This window comes from Oncorhynchus masou, chromosome 18, assembly GCF_036934945.1.
Source record: "Oncorhynchus masou masou isolate Uvic2021 chromosome 18, UVic_Omas_1.1, whole genome shotgun sequence".
Taxonomy (NCBI): Eukaryota; Metazoa; Chordata; class Actinopteri; order Salmoniformes; family Salmonidae; genus Oncorhynchus; species Oncorhynchus masou.
The window spans coordinates 70856469-70878999 of NC_088229.1; the positions used below are offsets into that span (position 1 = coordinate 70856469).

Consider the following 22531-nt stretch of genomic DNA (forward strand, 5'->3'; position numbering starts at 1 on the left):
ACGAGCGGTCCTCTTCTCCCTGGAAGGAGGAGCTACCAGAAACTTTAGCTCCTAGCCCCTCCCCGCCGAGGGCATAATTACCCACTAAAGGAGGGGCTCGTGGAACCTTGGGAGGGGCTATAGGAACCCTCAGTGGTTAGCTCCTCCCAGCAGAGGTATATCACTCCACTCTCTCTGGAGTGGAGACTCAGAGCTACATGAGACCAAAGCCTGACGGTCTACCTCACTATCGGACTCCCACAGCTACCCAAGGGAGAGAGAGAGGAGTGAAGAGAGACACCACTTTTTTTTCTTTTTTTTGTTGTGTGTCTTTTCTTGTAGTAGCTGTTAACTGTTGTTAATGACGCGCGTTTGGACAGCTCTGGTCTCGGTCTCCGGTCCCAGGAAGGGCCAGGGACATTAAAGTGAAAGTGTGTGCGTCTGTTTTCTTTTTCTCTCCTGTACACTGGAACCATACAGTCAGCATCATGACTTTACTGGGCTCTGAACGCTCCATACTGATACGAAACAAGTTTAGATCAGGTAAGATCCTATCGTGTGTGTTCATGTCCACTCACCTATCAGAAGCATTTGTTCCACCCCTTGGACTGGCACTTTGTTGATATGAACTATATAAACATCCTCTCCTGATGATACAATGTTTGCACTTGCATTGATTAAATGTTTTTTTTTTCAATGCCATTTGTCCATCGACCGTCAGTACTTGTATTTAACTTACAGTGAACAGTAGTACAGGTACATGCTTTTTGTATATTGCTTATCAAATCAAATGTTATTAATCACAAACACATATTTAGCAGATGTTATTGCAGGCGTAGCGAAATGCTTGTGTTCCTAGCTCCAACTGTGCAGTAATATTTAACAATACACACATCTAAAAAGTTAAATAATTTAATTAAGATATATAGTGAATTTAGGATGAGCAAAGTCGGAGTCCGGAGTATAAATGTATACAAAACATTAAGAACACCTGCTCTTTCCTTGACAGACTGACCAGGTGAATCCAGGTGAAAGCTATGATCCCTTGTTGATGTCACTTGTTAAATCCACTTCAATCAGTGTAGATGAAGGGAAGGAGACAGGTTAAAGAAGGATTTTTAAACATTGAGACAATTGAGACATGAATTGTGTATGCGTGCCATTCAGAGGGTGAATGGGAAAGACAAAACATTGAAGTGCCTTTGAACGGAGTATGGTAGTAGGTGCCAGGCGCACCGGTTTGTCAAGAACTGCAACAGAATGGTCCACCACCCAAAGGACATCCAGCCAACTTGACACAACTGTGGGAAGCGTTGGAGTCCACAATGGCCAGAATCCCTTTGGAACGTAGAGTCCATGTCCTGACAAACTGAGGCTGTTCTGAGGGCAGAAGGGAGAGGTGCAACTCCATATTAGGAAGGTGTTCCTAATGTTTTGTTTACTCAGTGTATATATGTGATGGGATGTATAGACAATATGGACAGTATATGGATATGTATAGACTATGTAGTATATCTGAAGAATAGTATATGTACAGCAATAATTAAATAGAATAGGCCTTGACTGGAATACAGTATATACATATGAAATGGGTAAAACAGTATGTAAACATTAAAGTGACCAGTGTTCCACGTCTGTGTACAGTACATAGGGCAGCAGCCTCTAAGGTGCAGGGTTGAGTACCGGGTGGTAGCCAGCTAGTAACAGTGACTAAATTTCAGGGCAGGGTACTGGTCGGAGGCCAGCTAGTGATGCCTATTTAACAGTCTGATGGCCTTGAGTTGTTCAGTCTCTCAGTCCCAGCTTTGATGCACCTCTACTAACCTCGCCGTTTGGATGCTAGCGGGGTGAAGATGCTATGGATGCTATAGATGCTGTGGATGCTATGTATTTAATAGATGCTATGGATGCTATAGGTACTATGGATGCTATAGGTACTATGGATGCTATGGATGCTATAGGTACTATGGATGCTATAGGTACTATGGATGCTATAGGTACTATGAATGCTATGTATTTAATAGATGCTATGGATGCTATAGGTACTATGGATGCTATGGATGCTATAGGTACTATGGATGCTATGTATTTAATAGATGCTATGGATGCTATAAGTACTCTGGATGCTATAGGTACTATGGATGCTATGTATTTAATAGATGCTATGGATGCTATAGGTACTATGGATGCTATAGGTACTATGGATGCTATGGATGCTATAGATGCTATGGATGCTATGTATTTAATAGATGCTATGGATGCTATAGGTACTATGGATGCTATGTATTTAATAGATGCTATGGATGCTATAGGTACTATGGATGCTATGTATTTAATAGATGCTATGGATGCTATGTATTTAATATATGCTATGGATGCTATAGGTGCTATGGATGCTATAGGTGCTATGGATGCTATAGGTGCTATGGATGCTATAGCTACTATGGATGCTATAGCTACTATGGATGCTATAGGTACTATGGATGCTATAGGTACTATGGATGCTATGTATTTAATAGATGCTATGGATGCTATAGGTACTATGGATGCTATGTATTTAATAGATGCTATGGATGCTATGTATTTAATATATGCTATGGATGCTATAGGTGCTATGGATGCTATAGGTGCTAAAAACATTTCAAATATCAAAATATGTCTATATACACTGTTGTAATCATATTAAAGTACAAAAGGGAAAATAAATGTACATCAGTATGGGCTGTATTTACAATGTTGTTTGTTCTTCACTGGTTGCCCTTTTCTTGTAGCAACAGGTCACACATCTTGCTTCTGTGATGGCACACTGTGTTATTTCACCCAGTAGATATGGGAGTTTATCAAAATAAGATTATTTTTTTTTCAAATTATTTGTGGGTCTGTGTAATCTGAGGGAAATATGTCTCTCTAATATGGTCATACATTTGTTAGGAGGTTAGTAAGTTCAGCTCAGTTTCCACCTTTTTTGTGGGCAGTGAGCACATAGCCTGTCTTGTCTTGAGAGCCAGGTCTGCCTTCGGTAGCCTTCTCAGTAGCAATGCTCACTGTACATAGTCAAAGATGTTCTTAATTTTGGGTCAGTCACAGTGGTCAGGTATTCTGCCACTGTGCACTCTCTGTTTAGGGCCAAATAGCATTCTAGTTTTCTCTCTTTTTTTGTTAATTCTTTCCAATGTGAAGTAATTGTTTTTTTGTTTTGTCATGATTTGGTTGGGTTTAATTGTTTTGCTGTCCTGGGGATCTGTGGGGTGTGTTTGTGATCAGAGCCCCATGACCAGCTTGCTTAGGGGACTCTTCAGGTTCATCTCTCTGTAGGTGATGGCTTTGTTATGGAAGGTTTGGGAATCACTTCCTTTAGGTGGTTGTAGAATTGAAACTCTCTTTTCTGGATTTGGATCATTAGTGGGTATCGGCCTAATTCTGCTCTGCATGCATTATTTGGTGTTCTACGTTGTACACCGAGGATATTTTTGCAGAATTCTGCATGCAGTCTCAATTTGGTGTTTGTCCCATTTTGTGAATTCTTCGTTGATGAGCAGACCCACCGAGCTCACAACCAAAAAGGGCAATGGGTTCCATAACTGATTCAAGTATTTTTAACCAGATCCTAATTGGTATGTTGAATTTTATTTTGAAGGCATAAAATACTCTTGCCTCTTAGATAGTTCACTGCTTTGTGGAAGTTACCTGTGTGGCTTCATGTTTAGGCCAAGGTATGTATCGTTTTTTTTTTTTTAGGTCTAGGGCAACGGTGTCTAGATGGAATTTATATTCGTGGTCCTGGCAACTGGACCTTTTTCAGAACACCATTATTTTTTGCCTTACTGAGATTTTCTGTCTGTGCCCAGGTCTGGCAGAAGATCTAGGTGCTACTCTAGGCCCTCCATTGTTGTGGACAGAAGCACCAGATCATCAGCAAACAGTAGACATTTGACTTCAGATTCTAGTAGGGTGGGTGCTGCAGACTGTTTGAGTGCCCTCGCCAATAGTTGATGTATATATGTTGAAGAGGGTGGGGCTTAAGCTGCATCCCCGTCTCATCTCCAGGCCCTGTGGAAATAAATGTTTTTTTGTCAATTTTAACCACACACTTATTGGGTTTTATAATGTCGAATGTTTTTCCCCCAACATCACTTTGCATCAATTTGTATAGCAGACCCTCATGCCAAATTGAATCCAGCTTTTTTTAAATCAACAAAGCATGAGAAGACTGCATTTGTTTTTAGTTTGTTTGTTTGTCAATTAGGGTGTGCAGGGTGAATACGTGGTCTGTCGTACGTTAATTTGGTATAAAGCCAATTTGGCATTTGCTTGGTTAATGAATATGCAGAGGAGTTTTCCCAAGGTTGCTGTTGACAGATATCCCACGGAAGTTATTGGGGTCAAATTTGTCTCCACTTTGGTGATCAGTCCTTGGTTCCAAATATTGGGGAAGATGCCAGAGCTGAGGATGATGTTAAAGAGTTTAAGTATAGCCAATTGGAATTTGTGGTCTGTATATTTTATAATTTAATTTAGGATACCATCAACCCCACAGGCCTTTTGGGGTTGTTTAATTTTCTTAGGTTGTCTGCTTCAATTGTTTTATTTGATAGGGAACCTGAGAGGTCAAATATACTGTTTAGGGTTTCTACTGACAGGTTTACACCTTCACTATTACAGTGAAACCTTTTGTCCAGGAAATTATCAAGAAGGGATTGAAATGTGTTGTTGCCTAATTGTTATTTGTTAGATTTTCATGCTACTTTCCTTCAATCTATAGCATTTCTCAATATTATTCAGTTCTTTTGGCCTTGATTCCTCATGATTGAGCATAGCTCTGTTCAAGTAGTGTGATTTTGCTGTGATCTGTTAGGGGTGTCAGTGGACTGACTGTGAACGCTCTAAGAGACTCTGGGTTGAGGTCAGGGATAAAGTAGTGCCAAGTCTCCCCCCCCCCCCTCTCTCTCTCTCTGAAGGGGGCGTTAATATTAGCCAGAGCTACAGCCAGTCCAATGCTTGGGTCTTTCTCCCTGTCCTGCTCAGTCACAGGTTATTTGTTTGATACACACAGTTTACAGTCAAGCAGCATTTTATCAAGTGATTCATTTCACTGAAAACAAAGAGTAAGGAACATCAATACTTAAAATGCTCTTACCAACTTGTTTTCTCTCTCGCTCTTCAGTGCAATCTCTGTGCTCGGTACGGTAATTGCTTACCAGCAATCACAGGCTAAATTGCGCTTTCCCTCCGTGTTGTTTAAACCAACGCCCACGCAGTGGGAAATGACCTCTGGAGGGAGGGAGAGAAGGGCTGGAGTCATTGTAGTGTATGACCAGGGGGAGAGACTTTCACAGGGGTGTTTGCTCTGACACACACATTATGCTTATAGGCCAGTTATTAATGCCATGCAGATATCGGGAGACTGTTCAGTGTAACATGCTGGGTCACAGAGAGAGACAGAGTCACATCACTCTGAGACTGTTCAGTGTAACATGCTGGGTCACAGAGAGAGACAGAGTCACATCACTCTGAGACTGTTCAGTGTAACATGCTGGGTCACAGAGAGAGACGGAGTCACATCACTCTGAGCCTGGCTGGGGTTATTACTGTTGCTGACGTGGGTGTTTTGCAATGTTTCCTCAAACCTTTCATATACTGTATGTCATTTGTATGAAGTTAAAGTACGATGGCCAGTCAATGGAAATGGATAGCTTGATGTCGTGAGGACAATACATTCACGCAGTTAACGTGTTTATTCAGTGGCCTATGCAGGAATCAAACCCACAACTCTGCTATTGCCAGCTCCATGCTCACACCAACAACAGTAAGCTATGGGAACCACTACTGGTATTTTAACAGCGAGAGATGAGGGTCTCAGAGTGGTCCCAGGAGACGTGTTTGTGTGGTTTCCTTCTCTCTAGTATTACATAACTGTCAGAGAAGTTGAAGTTGTACACTGAAGAAACATATAAACACAATGTGTAAAGTGTTGATCCCATGTTTCATGAGCTGAAATAAAAGATCCCAGAAATGTTCCATACACACAAAAAGCAAATTTCTCTCAAATGTTGTGCACCAATTTGTTTCCATCCTTGTTAGTGAACATTTCTCCTTTGCCAAGATTAGCCATCCACCTGACAGGTGTGGCATATCAAGAAGCTGATTAAACAGCATGATGATTACACATGTGCACCTTGTGCTGGGGACAATAAAAGGCCATTCTAAAATGTACAATTTTGCCACACAATACAGTGCCACAGATGTCTCAAGTTTTGAGGGAGTGTGCAACTGGCATGCTGATTGCAGGAATGCCCACCATAGACGTTGCCTGAGAATTTAATGTTAATTTCTCTACCATAAGCCACCTTCAACTTCATTTTAGAGAATTAGGCAGGATGTCCAACCGGGTGAACTGTAACTCTGTATAATCTTATATTTTTGTTCAGTAGATATTATGTCAACACTATATCAAGGGTAGTGGCGGTTGATGCCGTTCAAGAAGGGATGACAATAAAACAATTTATGAACATGGCCTTATTTCTATTACATCATATTGGATGACTGTCATTCATATTCCATTCTGCCAGTTCAATGTAACATTGATAGGTTTAGGCTACTATATGATACTCCAATTTTCCCTATACCCATCATGAGGTTGCTACAATTTAGCCTATGGATGAAACAGGTGCAAAGACTGAATGACTAATCAAGTAAACAATGAACTACCCTGCATGAATCTGCAAGTAGCGAACCAACCAGGTTCAATGTTGGCTAGCTAACATTAGGCTATAACTAGCCAGGCCAATGGCTCCGAGATACGAATAATAAGTTCATACATGTAACGTTAGCTAGCTAGCCAACTACCTAACATTAGGCTATAACTAGCCAGGCCAATGGCTCCGAGATACGAATAATAAGTTCATACATGTAACGTTAGCTAGCTAGCCAACTACCTAACATTAGGCTATAACTAGCCAGGCCAATGGCTCTGAGATACGAATAATAAGTTCATACACGTAACGTTAGCTAGCTAGCCAACTAGCTAACAGTAGGCTATAACTAGCCAGGCCAATGGCTCCGAGATACGAATAATAAGATCATACATGTAACGTTAGCTAGCTAGCCAACTAGCTGACATTAGGCTATAACTAGCCAGGCCAATGGCTCTGAGATACGAATAATAAGATCATACATGTAACGTTAGCTAGCTAGCCAACTAGCTAACATTAGGCTATAACTAGCCAGGCCAATGGCTCCGAGATACGAATAATACGTTCATACATGTAACGTTAGCTAGCTAGCCAACTACCTAACATTAGGCTATAACTAGCCAGGCCAATGGCTCTGAGATACGAATAATAAGTTCATACACGTAACGTTAGCTAGCTAGCCAACTACCTAACATTAGGCTATAACTAGCCAGGCCAATGGCTCCGAGATACGAATAATAAGATCATACACGTAACGTTAGCTAGCTAGCCAACGACCTAACATTAGGCTATAACTAGCCAGGCCAATGGCTCTGAGATACGAATAATAAGTTCATACACGTAAGGTTAGCTAGCTAGCCAACTACCTAACATTAGGCTATAACTAGCCAGGCCAATGGCTCCGAGATACGAATAATAAGTTCATACATGTAACGTTAGCTAGCTAGCCAACTACCTAACATTAGGCTATAACTAGCCAGGCCAATGGCTCTGAGATACGAATAATAAGTTCATACACGTAACGTTAGCTAGCTAGCCAACTACCTAACATTAGGCTATAACTAGCCAGGCCAATGGCTCTGAGATACGAATAATAAGTTCATACACGTAACGTTAGCTAGCTAGCCAACTACCTAACATTAGGCTATAACTAGCCAGGCCAATGGCTCCGAGATACGAATAATAAGATCATACACGTAACGTTAGCTAGCTAGCCAACGACCTAACATTAGGCTATAACTAGCCAGGCCAATGGCTCTGAGATACGAATAATAAGTTCATACACGTAACGTTAGCTAGCTAGCCAACTACCTAACATTAGGCTATAACTAGCCAGGCCAATGGCTCCGAGATACGAATAATAAGTTCATACATGTAACGTTAGCTAGCTAGCCAACTACCTAACATTAGGCTATAACTAGCCAGGCCAATGGCTCTGAGATACGAATAATAAGTTCATACACGTAACGTTAGCTAGCTAGCCAACTACCTAACATTAGGCTATAACTAGCCAGGCCAATGGCTCCGAGATACGAATAATAAGTTCATACATGTAACGTTAGCTAGCTAGCCAACTACCTAACATTAGGCTATAACTAGCCAGGCCAATGGCTCTGAGATACGAATAATAAGTTCATACACGTAACGTTAGCTAGCTAGCCAACTACCTAACATTAGGCTATAACTAGCCAGGCCAATGGCTCCGAGATACGAATAATAAGTTCATACACGTAACGTTAGCTAGCTAGCCAATTAGCTGACATTAGCTAGCTAGCTAACAGTACACTTTAACTTGAAATGAAATTGACTTTCTGTCAAAATTAGAAACGTGTAATATCTGAAATGTAGCTAGCATGGATGGATGCCTCTCCCTGTCACAGATGCCATGGTTGCCCTTAGTTTGAAGAAGTTTTCTCCATCTCCTTAGCTATCATACTCTAATTCCACTGATTTCAAAACTCGATCCTCCAGAAAGTTGAGAGCAGGACTTGTGCAGTTCTTCTACGTTAGACAGGACATACTGGCCAGCTCAAAAAGACAGAAACTTGCTATATGGCAGACCAACCCGAACTCCTCTCTCGGCATGTCTCGCTCACTCATTATCTCAGCCAATCATGGCCATGATCATGGCGGGAAGGTTGCTGTTTTTTTTTTTATTTGTATTTACAGATGGCATACACTGTTAGTAAGGCACATGAACGTTCACATGTTCCAGAAGACATTTCTGCCTCAATTTTTTATTCTAAGTTTACTTTCAAACGGCTCTCCTGTGAAGCAATGACCCGCAACATATGCCTAGTTTCCTGAAATGGGTCACATTTGTCCTCTGCTGCCTCTGGAGAGTTTCATGGCATATAAATGCCAGGTTATGTTGTAAACATAACCTTGTTATAAACCCTGATTTAAGCTTCCAGTAGCTTCCACCTGTTTTTGTTGTATGGAATACCAAGCTTTCATAATTAAAGGTGTATTTTCTCTCACCCTGAATTGTGTGTTAACAGTAATGTAGCGTTGGTGTTTTTTCAATACCATCTCTGTGTGACTGTAGAGGGCCAGGTGATATTAAAGCAGGGTTCAGAGCCAACTGTTACACACTGACAAGCAGCAATAATCATCGAGGATGGATCTGATGAGGATGTGCCCAAGTGACATAAATGAAACAGTCTGTTGATGGTGTGTTTATCTGAAAGAGAGAGGGAGAAACATCTCAAGTTAGTGGGATGTTAGAGATCGTAGTCTTGTTTAGGCAACTGTGACAAAGTTGGCCATTATCTCGTGCACATGAAAATGTTTCTTGAAGTCAGGAACAGTTTTACTCCAAAATGGATAATTTATTTGAATAAATAGACAAATGGGGTCCTGTGTGGCTCAGTCGGTAGAGCATGGCGCTTGCAGCGCCACGTCGTTAAGTAAAAGTAGTGGCCCCAGCCGACTTGTAAGTCGCTTTGGACAAAAGCGTCTGCTAAATGGGATATATTATTATTATTATTATTACAAATACACCAACGGTTAAGATCATACTGAAAGGATAAAACAAGAATCAAAAGGAAAGAGCATAAAATCTGTTGCACATGCTCTTCTCTCCACTACCTTCCAGCTACTTACGCTGCCTCTTTCCCACAAACACATACACATTCAATCAACTCAAATTGGTGGGAGAGGCTACAATTATCTCATTAGCCAATCCTGACTCAACACATTTTTTTCACACAGATTCAATTAACACACTTGACTGTAGCAGACGACATGGTGAATAAACGTTGACTACGGCAGGATATGAAACATTACTGAACAGGTCCTTTTTAATAAATAAACATTAACACATTAACACACACCGTGGGGAATGTATGAGTCTGTAGGTGAGGATGTCCAATCACAGGAACTCCTCTTTAGAGGAACTAAACCCTTTGACCTCTACAGGAGCATGGCAGCTGATTTGACAAAAGGTCGTTATGACTGTGTTATGAGATTTTATATTTATAGATTCATGAGGTATTAATAATATTGAATTTCAACCTGGCTAGGGTCCAGTGGGGTAGGGTTTTGATCCATTGACAGAAAGAGAGAGATATTCAAAAGTGTTTTGAAAGGTTCGTATAATGAAAAATAGTTTGCACTGTGACATGTTTTGTCCCAGCATCTAGTCAGAGCGAATGGCTGTGCTGCTGCCAAACTGTAAATCTCAAGCAGATGTTTAGAGAATGATGTAACTATGTAACGGAGGTAGATGAGAGGACGGAGAGATAAAGCCGACACACACACACACACACACCTCAAGCATCGCTCGGTATGTGTCCAGTGTTGACAGTGTGACATTGTTCAAACATGCTCCCGTGGCGTATTGGTGAAACAGAGCCGTGAAACTACATAGCAGCTCTGTCCATTCAACTGTCCACTATAAACTCTGAGCCATCCCAGAGTGACGAGAGAAACAGAGATAATCATCACGTCACACTCAACCAGTTCTCAACCAGGCTCACGTCATAGTTAGACGTTTATCCACGTTGCTACAAACATCAGATTTCAAAGTGTTTTAAGCTTTAGTTTTGGCGTCATCTCTGAATTCTTAACGTTAGGCATTAACTCTGAATGGTTAAGGTAAGGGTCAAGGTTTGGGAATACCCTTAAAACTGGATTCGAAACTTGCTACCTTTGGAATCAGAGGCAAAGGCTTATGCCCATCCGCCATCCCTGTCCACAATGCCCTAGCAAAACCACAAACGACTTGAAGGTTTCCACATCATCTCCCTACATGGATTGACGTTGAATACTGACTTGAATCACGGGTGACCTGGCTGATCATCTCAGCTGGAGGGTCCCGTTGTGAGACCTCTTCTGAAGGGGAGCACAGAACACACACGTGCACACTGACATGGGGTTAACTGGCGTCTACGACCCCCACACACACACCAGACTCCACACACACACAAGGGACTTTGGATAGAAGCTAAGGGAGGAATGGCAGACGAGGGCCAGTGTGTGTGTGTCAGAACACAGACAGACCACACACTGCCTAGCAGATCTGTTTAAAGGCCAGGAGGGAGCTGTGTTTATCATTCCCTACATCCTGTTCACAGAAATATTTGTCAGCCCACAGCATAATTTTTTACTTTGTGTGTCTCTGCGACTATTCTATGCACACAGAGATTGGCATGAGGCTTGTGTTTTTCTTTGTTTAACCCTTATTTTACCACATTTACAGCAATGACCTGGGAAATAGTTACAGGGGAGAGGAAGGGGATGAATGAGCCAATTGGAAGCTGGGGATGATTTGGTAGCCTTGAGGGCCAGATTGGGGATTTAGCCAGGACACCAGGGTTAACACCTGTACAATAAGTGCCATGGGATCTTTAGTGACCACAGAGAGTCGACAGCCGTTTAACGTCCCATCTGAAAGACGGTACCCTACACAGGGCAATGTCCCCAATCACTACCCTGGGTCATTGGGATATTATTTTTTTAGACCAGAGGAAAGAGTGCATCCTACTGGTCCTCCTGCACCAATTTCAGCAGCATCTGGTCTCCCATCCAGGGACCGACCAGGACCAACCCTGCTTAGCTTCAGAGGCAAGACAGAGGTGGGATTCATGGTGGCATGCTGCTGCATTTTTCAGGATGGTAATGTAGCATCAGAACTTTGAGAACTTTCATGCAATGATTTTGGTTCATGATTTGTCAAACCCCATTCTCTCACCGGCACACAACCATAGCAATACTTTCTCTGCTGAAATTAGAATAGTTTCTCAACCCCTCTGTATCTGCTTCCCCCACCCTTTCCTACCCTCCCTCCTCTCTCTGTCTAAACTCCCTCCCTCCCTCATCTCTCTGTCTCCCTCCTCCATCTCCCCCCTGTAGTTTTGCAGTTCAGACTCCAGCAGAGGAGGACTGGAAAGCAGCTTGCAGACCAGGGCATCATGCCTCGTGAGTAACACTATTTTACATACACGTGCAAGTGTGCACACAGATACACACCTCTCAGCCACCAACGTGACAAGTGTGTCTCATAGGCGTGTGTGACACCATGTACTGCATTACTAGGGAGAGAGAGAGGGACACCATGTACTGTGTTACTAGGGAGAGAGAGGGACACCATGTACTGTGTTACTAGGGAGAGAGAGGGACACCATGTACTGTGTTACTAGAGAGAGAGAGTGGAACACCATGTACTGCGTTACCAGAGAGAGGGAATGGGACACCATGTACTGCATTACTAGAGAGAGAGAGAGGGACACCATGTACTGTGTTACTAGGGAGAGAGAGGGACACCATGTACTTTGTTACTAGAGAGAGAGAGGGACACCATGTACTGTGTTACTAGAGAGAGAGAGGGACACCATGTACTGTGTTACTAGAGAGAGAGAGAGAGAGGGACACCATGTACTGCATTACGAGAGAGAGAGAGAGAGGGACACCATGTACTGTGTTACTAGAGGGAGAGAGAGAGAGTGGGACACCATGTACTGCATTACTAGAGAGAGAGAGACACCATGTACTGTGTTACTAGAGGGAGAGAGTGGAACACCATGTACTGCGTTACCAGAGAGAGGGAATGGGACACCATGTACTGCATTACTAGAGAGAGAGAGAGAGAGTGGGACACCATGTACTGCATTACTAGAGAGAGAGAGAGGGGACACCATGTACTGTGTTACTAGAGGGAGAGAGTGGAACACCATGTACTGCGTTACCAGAGAGAGGGAATGGGACACCATGTACTGCGTTACCAGAGAGAGAGAGAGTGGGACACAATGTACTGCGTTACTAGACAGAGAGAGTGGGGCACCATGTACTGCATTACTAAAGAGGGACACCATGTACTACGTTACCAGAGAGAGAGAGAGAGTGGGACACCATGTACTGCGTTACCAGAGAGAGGGAATGGGACACCATGTACTGCGTTACCAGAGAGAGAGAGAGAGAGGGACACAATGTACTGCGTTACTAGACAGAGAGAGTGGGGCACCATGTACTGCATTACTAAAGAGGGACACCATGTACTACGTTACCAGAGAGAGAGAGAGAGAGAGTGGGACACCATGTACTGCGTTACTAGAGAGAGAGAGTAGGACACCATGTACTGCATTACTAGAGAGAGAAAGAGGGACACCATGTACCACGTTACCAGAGAGAGAAAGAGAGGGACACCATGTACTGCATTACTAAAGAGGGACACCATGTACTACGTTACCAGAGAGAGAGAGAGTGGGACACCATGTACTGCGTTACTAGAGAGAGAGAGAGAGAGTAGGACACCATGTACTGCATTACTAGAGAGAGAGAGAGAGGGACACCATGTACTGCGTTACAAGAGAGAGAGAGAGTGAGTTTAATTGAACTTGCAACTTCGGACAACGGCTCTGAAACACGTCACCCTACCTGTCCTCACTTTTTCGAGCCGCTCTTACCTCATGATAACACAACCTAGTCCTTAACACTGTGTAACCAGACACCCCTCGTCCCCATAACACTGTTAAAGGTGATCTATACCTCTAACCCCATGATATGATACAAGCGGATCTATGATCTATACCTCTAACACCATAATATGATACAAGCGGATCTATGATCTATACCTCTAACCTCATAATATGATACAAGCAGATCTATGATCTATACCTCTAACCCCATGATATGATACAAGTGGATCTATGATCTATACCTCTAACCCATGATATGATACAAGCGGATCTATGATCTATACCTCTAACCTCATAATATAAACTGGAGTCATGAAATTGACATATTTCGTCTGCATTTAATGCTCCTATAAGTATATTACAAACTGGCTAACATCTGTTAGAGAAACAAGGGCATCTCCACTATAGAGGCCAGAGCTGTATTCTGTGTGAGTGCACTTGCCTGGGTATTTATAAACAATGGTGTGTGCAGGGGGAATGCAATCCAGAGGGATAGGTGTGTGTGTGTGTGTGTGTGTGTGTGTGTGTGTGTGTGTGTGTGTGTGTGTGTGTGTGTGTGTGTGTGTGTGTGTGTGTGTGTGTGTGTGGAGAGAAAGTTAATAGATGCCAAAACCCTTTTCATGTGTACCGCCGACCTCTCGCCTACTATCACCAGATAAACGTCCAATCGAAAAACATTGCTAAAAGAGTATCTGCCCTGTCAACCAATCACGTTTGCCCATGCTGCTTGCTTTATCTCCGGGAGACTCCCAGAAACTGATAGGCCATGCCGGGCCTCTGGTTTCTGTTCCTCCGCACACTTACCACTGGTTACACACACTATATTATCCATCAGAGGACTGGAGAGTCAAAGCCAAACCTCTGACAGTGTGACAGAGAGACAATGAACTCTGTTATTTGCCATTCTGTACGGTAATATTAAGGCTTCCCATTGTTGTCCGTAATAGTTGCAAGCCGAACGTCGGAGCCAGTGTAGGAGGATTCAATCTTAGTATTGTATTTACGCTTTGCCTGTTTGATGGTTCGTCTGAGGGCATAGCGGGATTTCTTATAAGTGTCCGGGTTAGAGTCCCACTAATTGAAAGCAGCAGCTCTACCCGTTAGCTCAGTGTGGATGTTGCCAGTAATCCATGGCTTCTGGTTGGGGAATGTACGTACAATCACTGTGGGGACAACGTCATCAATGCACCTATTGGTGAAGCCGGTGACTGATGTGGTATACACCTCAATGCCATCGGATGAGTCCCGGAACATATTCCAGTCTGTGCTAGCAAAACAGTCCTTAGCTTAGCATCTGCGTCATCTGACCACTTCCATATTGAGCGAGTCACTGGTACTTCCTGCTTTAGTTTTTGCTTGTAAGCAGGAATCAGGAGGATAGAATTGTGGTCAGATTTGTCAAATTGAGGGGAAGGGAAAGCTTTCTACGCATATTTGTCTCTTGTTGCACATGTAACATACTGGTAGAAATGAGGTAAACGGATTTAAGTTTCCGTGCATTGAAGTTCCCGGCAATTAGGAGTGCCGCCTCTGGATGAGCATTTTCTTGTTTGCTCATGGCCCTATACAGCTCGTTGAGTGCTGTCTTAGTGCCAGCATCGGTTTGTGGTGGTAAATAGACGAAAACTCTCTTGATAAATAGTGTGGTCTACAGCTTATCATGAGATACTCTACCTCTGGCGAGCAAAACCTTGAGACTTCCTTAATATTTGATTTCGAGCACCAGCTGTTGTTGACAAATAGACACAGACCACCATCCCTTATCTTGCAGCTTTTCTGTCTTGCAGATGCACGGAAAAACCAACCAACTGTATATTATCAATGTCGTTGTTCAGCCACGACTCGGTGAAACATAAGACATTAATTTTTTTATGTCCAATTGGTAGGATAGTCTTGAACAGGGCTCATCCAGTTTATTTTCCATTGATTGCACGTTGGCCAATAGGACGGATGTTAGAGGCGGGTTACCCACTTGCCGATTAATTCTCTCAAGGCACTCAGATCTGCGTCCCCTGTATCTGCATCTTCATTTGTCCAGTTCGAGGTGAGTAATCGCTGTTCTGATATCCAGAAGCTCTTTTCAGTCATAAGAGACGGTGGCAGAAACAATAAGTACAAATAAGATACAAACATTGTGAAAAAACACACAAAATACTCAAAACAGCACAATTGGTTCGGAGCCCATAACATTGCGCCATTATTATTATATTGAATGCTTGTCAAATTGATAAATTGTCCTTAGTTTGTTCAAAAATAACTACATTGTTCCTGTGACAATACCAACCAGAGGGCGAACATATCTTCAAAGACTTTTGCAAGCAGGACTAAGGGTAACACCGACATCATCTTTTAGGGAGAGGTAATGAGGAGACCAATCATGGTTGCAATTGATATTAGCTGTGCTGGTGAATTTAGTTCATATTAATGGTTTAACGAGACATCAGCTGGCATCAATCTAGTGCCATCGATGATTGCAAAAGGGCCCTTATTTGATTATATTACATTCTGTAGACTACCCGGTCCATATCTCAAACTAGACACTCTAATGTACTTGTCCGCTTGCTCAGTTGTGCACCGGGGCCTCACACTCTTTCTATTGTGGTTAGAGCCAGTTTGCGCTGTTCTGTGAAGGGAGTAGTACACAGCGTTGTACGAGATCTTCAGTTTCTTGGCAATTCCTTGCATGGAATAGCCTTCATTTCTTAAAACAAGAATAGACTGATGAGTTTCAGATTTTTTTTTTCTGGTCATTTTGAGCCTGTAATCAAACCCACAAATCCTGATGCTCCAGATACTCAGCTAGTCTAAAGGCCAGTTGTATTACTTCTTTAATCAGCACAACTGTTTTCAGCTGTACTAACATAATTGCAAAAGGGTTTTCTAATGATCAATTAGCCTTTTTAAAATTATAAACTTGGATTAGCTAACACAACGTGTCATTGGAACACAGGAGTGATGGTTGCTGATAATGTGCCTCTGTACAACTATTTAGATATTTCATTAAAAATCAGCCATCAGCCATTTCCAGCTACAATATTAATTTACAACATTAACCGTGTCTACACTGTAGACCAAAAAATGTGCTTTAAAAAAAAGGACATTTCTAAGTGACCACAAACTTTTGAATGGTAGTGTACATATGGGATAAGTAATGCAAGATAGGTAAACATCATTATTAAAGTTGCATTAAAAAAGTGACTAGTGATCCGTTGTTTGAGTGGTCAGTGATTTCAAGCCTGTATGTAGGCAGCAGCCTCCCTGTGTTAGTGATGGCTGTTTAACAGTCTGAAGGCCTTGAGACTGAAAAATAGTTTCTGTCTCTCGGTCCCAACTTTGATGCACCTGTACTGACCTCGCCTTCTGGATGGTAGCAGGGTGAACAGGCAGTGGCTCGGGTGGTTTTTGGCCGTCCTGTGACATCGGGTGCTGTAGGTGTCCTGGAGGGCAGGTAGTTTTGCCCCTGGTGATGCATTGTGCAGACCACACCACCCTCTGAAGAGCCCTGCCGTTATGGGTGGTACAGTTGCCGTACCAGGCGGTGATACAGCCCGACAGGATGCTCTCAATTGTGCATCTGTAAAAGTTTGTGAGTGTTTTAGGTGACAAACCAAATTTCTTCAGCCTTTTGAGGTTGAAGAGACGCTGTTGCGCCTTCTTCATCACACTATCTGTGTGGGTGAACCATTTCAATTTGTCCGTGATGTGAACGCTGAGGAACTTAAAATTTTCCACCTTGTCCACTGCTGTCCCTTCGATGTGCATAGGGGGGGGGGGCTCCCTCTGCTGTTTCCTGAAGTCCACAATCATCTCCTTTGTTTTGTTGACGTTGAGTGTGAGGTTGTTTTCCTGACACCACACTCCAAGTGCGCTCCTCCCTATAGGCTGTCTCGTTGTTGTTGGTGATCAAGCCTTACTACTGTTGTGTTGTCTGCAAACTTCATGATCGAGTTGGAGGCGTGCATGGCCACGCAGTCATGGATGAATGCATTCAACCGAAATATGTCTTCATCATTTAACCCAGCCCCTCTTTTGTGATTCAAAGAAGAGTCTTCGACTATAAGGTGTTTGTTTTTTAGCTCTCCTAGCTTTGCCTTGGAGCAACTACAGAAACAATATATGATAAACAAATATGGTTTCTACTGACAATTGAGATGTACAAACTATGGCATAAGTGGATGACAAGCGGATAAGAGGAAATCCGTCATTTTGATTAAGACATTAATGAGCGATCTATGACATAATTCAGAACTTGGGCCGCTCTTACAGTGTTCTCCCTATACACCGAGTCAGAACCGTAGGATAAATGAAGGGACCATATAAACTGGCAATGAAAGTTCTTACAATATGCAATGATGACATTTCTCTAAAACAGGTTATAGGCTACATGTGCACCACCAGGTCAGAACAGTAGGTGAAATTAAGAGGTGAAAATAGACCAAATTATTAGGGTGTGGCACATGGGCTACTAACAGTTTACTACACAACATACACTTAGTATTTATTACTTTCTTAGCTACAGTCTCCCTGGCATATTACATCATTTAAGCAGCAGCATACAGTACATTTTTGGACTCACCTTCTTGTGCTCCTCACTTGCACAGGAAGGTGGCGCGGCGGTGCTTCGTAGGCAAATTTTGCAATCAAACTTTGTCATCAAAGTCTGGCATTCTCTGGATTTATGGTGCTTTCAAGACAACTTGGAACTCTGAACAAAACAAGGTCGAATCATGATGACGTCAGTGATCTTCCGGTCGTAGAAAGAGGCCCAAGTTGCTGACATTTCCAAGTTGGATGACCGTTCAAAGCGTATTTTGCCAGTCGGAGCTCGTTTTGTCAGTGATCTTCAGGTTGTAGAAAGAGGCCCAAGTTGCTGACAATTCCAAGTTGGATGACCGTTCAAAACGTATTTTGCCAGTCGGAGCTCGTTTTTTTACTGAGTTCCCAGTTGTCTTGAATTCATTGTCAGATTTCCCAGTTCTGAGTTGTTTTGAGTGCGGCAGAAATTATGCTGGATTGACAGCATGGCCAATGTTGAATGTTTATCATTTTAACCTTGGAAAAAATTCCCTTCAACCCAGAAGTGGGACCACACACCCACTCCACTGAATAGCAGGCTAGTGATTCCAAACCATTCATTGTTGAATTTGCAATTTCCAACGTGTTGTGTAATGTTTCTGTCCAATGGCCGATGAGCACCGATACATTTGATATGTAATTTGTCTTCATTATTTCTCTTCGTAGATTGTCAACTTAACCTGCATTTTGGAGCTGCCTCACTCAAAAAAGCAAAAAAGGAGACCATGTTTGTATGGAGGATTTATTAACTCAATTATTTTTTATTTTGTTTTACATTGTTTGCAAACTGATTTGTGACACGTATTAATGCTTAAACAACATGCGAAATAGGCAACAATAAGAAAGTGGCCCTGAATGACTGGTTCGCCACTGCCCATAGAAAGAAGTCATGAGTGCACAAATGTTCTTCCCAATAGACAAACACAGGGTCATTCTGTTCAGAACAACCCAGACGCCATGCCATCTGGTAACTGTAATTCAAACATAGTGATTATAAATGCTGACACCGTATATAACATGCGTTTATATGATTTTGTAATGTGAAGTGTACATTTGGACTCACAGGTGTTTTATCTTGCTTGCATGACATCATATAATCCTCAACTTGTCATCTTTAAACATCCATAGAATCCTCTTAATTTACAGCATTTCCCTCAGACTACAAAACAATTGCAAAAGTTGCCCAATTAGTGGGAGGGACGGGGGCGACTTCTTGCGGAGCGAAGTGCTCATGTTCAGAAGGGCTGTCAGTCAAACCCCAAACAGCGCCGTGAAGCGCAGAGCCAGAACTCCAACGTCATGTATAGCATGTTACTGTACAGCCACTGCTTTCCAATTAAGGCCTTTATCAGTGCCCAAATCTACCATTTTCAACTCGTATGTATACAGGTAGGAGTTTAAAGGGTTAAATATTTTACCAAATAAATGCTCTCTCTATTTCTCTCGGTGGATTAATCAAGTTAGCTCAGGCTGCAGCACACCAGCAAGGTAACCCATCCTAAAAGAAGCACGGATATTGAGCCAACCTAATCCAGGATTATTTGTATAGTGTGTGTGTGCACATAAGGCAGTCTTACCCATGTCACAGTCCCCCTTTTAATTAGCTCAACAACAAAAAAACATATCTAGTGGAGTGAATCTGACCGCCTTCACACCCAAAAAGAATGGTTAAATAGTACCGTGTAAGGGTGGAACCCTTTTTTGAAGGATATCTGAAGAACTTTGCTCGTAAAGTTCTAAATGGAACCTGTGTGGTGCTATAAAGAACCCTTTCCAAAGGTTCTACAAAGAACCATTACAAAAAGTTATTTATAGCATCAAAAAGGGTTCTGCTATGGGTACAATCCTTTTGGGGGGCTATATTTAACACATTTTGTGTTTTTATAGAACCGTTTTGGAGAATGGTTCCATAAAGAACCTTATCTGACAGATTGTAGATGCTTTTGAAGCACCATACAGTTTTTTTTAAATTCTGGTCAGTCATATTATATTGTATTATTGTGTTATTATTCTTAATTGACAAGTTGAACCTAGAATCCCTCTGGAACAGCTGGGGTTCCCTGAGAACTGAGAACCACTGACTGATTTCGTCAACCGTTCTCAATCGACACAAGGCCATGTCTTTCACAAGACACTGGCCATCGTCATATATAACACAACCGATTAGATAAACTGGAATGATACTCTAACTCACGGTTGCACAAAAAGAGCTGTGAGAACCCCCCCCCCCCCCAAATATTTGAATGAGTCGCCTCCCCTACATGTTAATGATCACTCACTGCTTGGAACGGGCTCGAACCAGGAAGCTTACAAATAGTGAATTGGAAACCAAGGCTTTCTGAAGGCTTCGCCGCTTTCACCAAATTGTGCCAAAAAAGGGTTACTCAGAGCTTCATTAGCTGTTCCCAATGCACATTAGTGGCATCTGCTGGTCAGCAATAAATAGCAGCGTGTGATTATGAGATTGTTTTTCATGTGTTGTGTGAAAAAACTGTCGATTTTGAGTGGCCTTTTATTGTCCCCAGCACAAGGTGCACCTGTGTAAATATCATGCTGTTTAATCAGCTTTTTAATAGGCCACACCTGTCAGGTGGAGGGATAATCTTTGCAAAGGAGAAATGCTCACTAACAGGGATGTGAACATATTTGTGCACAAAATTGTAGAGAAATTAGCTTTTTGTGCATATGGAACATTTCTGGGATATTGTATTTCAGCTCATGAAACATGGGACAACACTTTACATGTTGCTTTTATATTTTTGTTCAGTGTATATTTGAAAGTATGGTGTCCAGTAGAGGGCGGTGTTTGAAAGCAGCTTGGAATCCAAGAAAGCACTGGAACCCTAGCGAAGTCAGTGGGATTTTGTAACACACGGTTTAAAAAAAGAAGAAGCATGTGATCAAATAAAGCTTCAGACGTCTTTGATGACGTATTTCTGATCAAGTGAGACGCATCGGCACGCTGCTTCGAAGTTAGCGATTTCCATAAATGCCTCGAAGCTCCGGTATCAAATGTAACTACTTATAAGTCATCAGTGAATGTATTGGCACTGGAGATTCAGATGAGCAGCGAGCCCAACTGGCCTGAATCAACTCCTATACAAAATAGTTAACAGTCCAGGGAGGTTACAGTCCAGGGAGGTTACAGTCCAGGGAGGTTACAGTCCAGGGAGGTTACAGTCCAGGGAGGTTACAGTACAGGGAGGTAACAGTCCAGGGAGGTTACAGTCCAGGGAGGTTACAGTCCAGGGAGGTTACAGTCCAGGGAGGTTACAGTCCAGGGAGGTTACAGTCCAGGGAGGTAACATTTGGTTTTGCTTGCTGGGTACATGTTGACCGGGCCGGGGACGTTTCTTCCGTGGAGGCTCAGCTGAGGCTGAAGGGAGCCTGTCTGGCAGATGACCTCAATGACAAACTGGCCCTGAGACCTGGCCCCATGGAGCTGGTACACAAGAATATCATTCCACTTGACTGCTGCCTGCAGACAGGCAGCTGCCACGACATGTATCACTGAGGAACACCTATCTGCCTGCATCTTGGGATGTGTGACTCACATGAACCTGTGTGTAATTTTTCACAGATAAACATGACTTTGCTTTGAGTTTGTTTTTGAGTTTGAAAATGTGGTGTTTTTACTCTTCAGAGTGAAGATGAGGCTATACAGCTACAGTGAAATACTAAAAGTAGTCAAACTTTTACAAGTAACCACAAGAATGCATTGAATAGCATGCAGTGTTGGTAGTATAGTTTGCAACAGTCATAGCTTTCCATAGAAGTTATGTGGTAACCGTAGCAACACTATTAAAGCATACTATTTTGTATACCAGCTGGAGAGAGAAAAACTTCAGCAAAGAATTAAGGGGTCCCTTAACCCAAAGTATGTGATTGGGACATATTCAAAAGTTTCTCTTACATCCAAGTATGTTAGTCCTGCTCTCTCTCTGTGACCAGCCAGGGTTTCTGTATACGCGGGTTTTATGTTCTCTTCCTCTGTCTCTTCAGTAAACATATTGTGGTCAATAAAAGGCTGGAGCACCGAGGTTTACTCTACCTCCCTAGGTACAGGGACATGCTTTATAGAGACAAACAGCAGCTGTATTTGGGTCCAGGGGAGAAGGGCGAGTGTGTATTTGTCTGTGTGTGTGTGTGGGTGTCCCTCCCCACATCTCTGTTTTGACTGTCTGATTTACGTGGCTCCAGTGAGTCACCTAGGAAGAGGTGTCTGATTGAAGACGGCTGTTGTTCAGCTGTCCGGTAATGTGCCAATGACCTCTTCCATTTTGTTTATCATCTTTGAACATATTAGATCTCTGACACTTCAATACAGTTGAGGTCTGCTGATAGAGAGATTATAACATCAATACAACA

General features: G+C 42.6%; 1 protein-coding gene across 2 annotated transcripts in view; it reads left to right on the forward strand.

The window, feature by feature from the left end:
* The first annotated feature begins 209 nt into the window (after positions 1 to 209).
* The window catches only part of LOC135505215 (myocardin-like), a 60396-nt gene continuing 38074 nt past the window's right edge, over positions 210 to 22531 (forward strand). For both annotated transcript variants that reach the window (XM_064924390.1, XM_064924391.1), the window contains exons 1-2: positions 210 to 522; positions 12027 to 12092. In XM_064924390.1, the coding sequence (XP_064780462.1) occupies positions 468 to 522; positions 12027 to 12092 (121 nt within the window). In that variant the 5' untranslated portion in view covers positions 210 to 467. The remainder of the gene's footprint in view (positions 523 to 12026; positions 12093 to 22531) is intronic.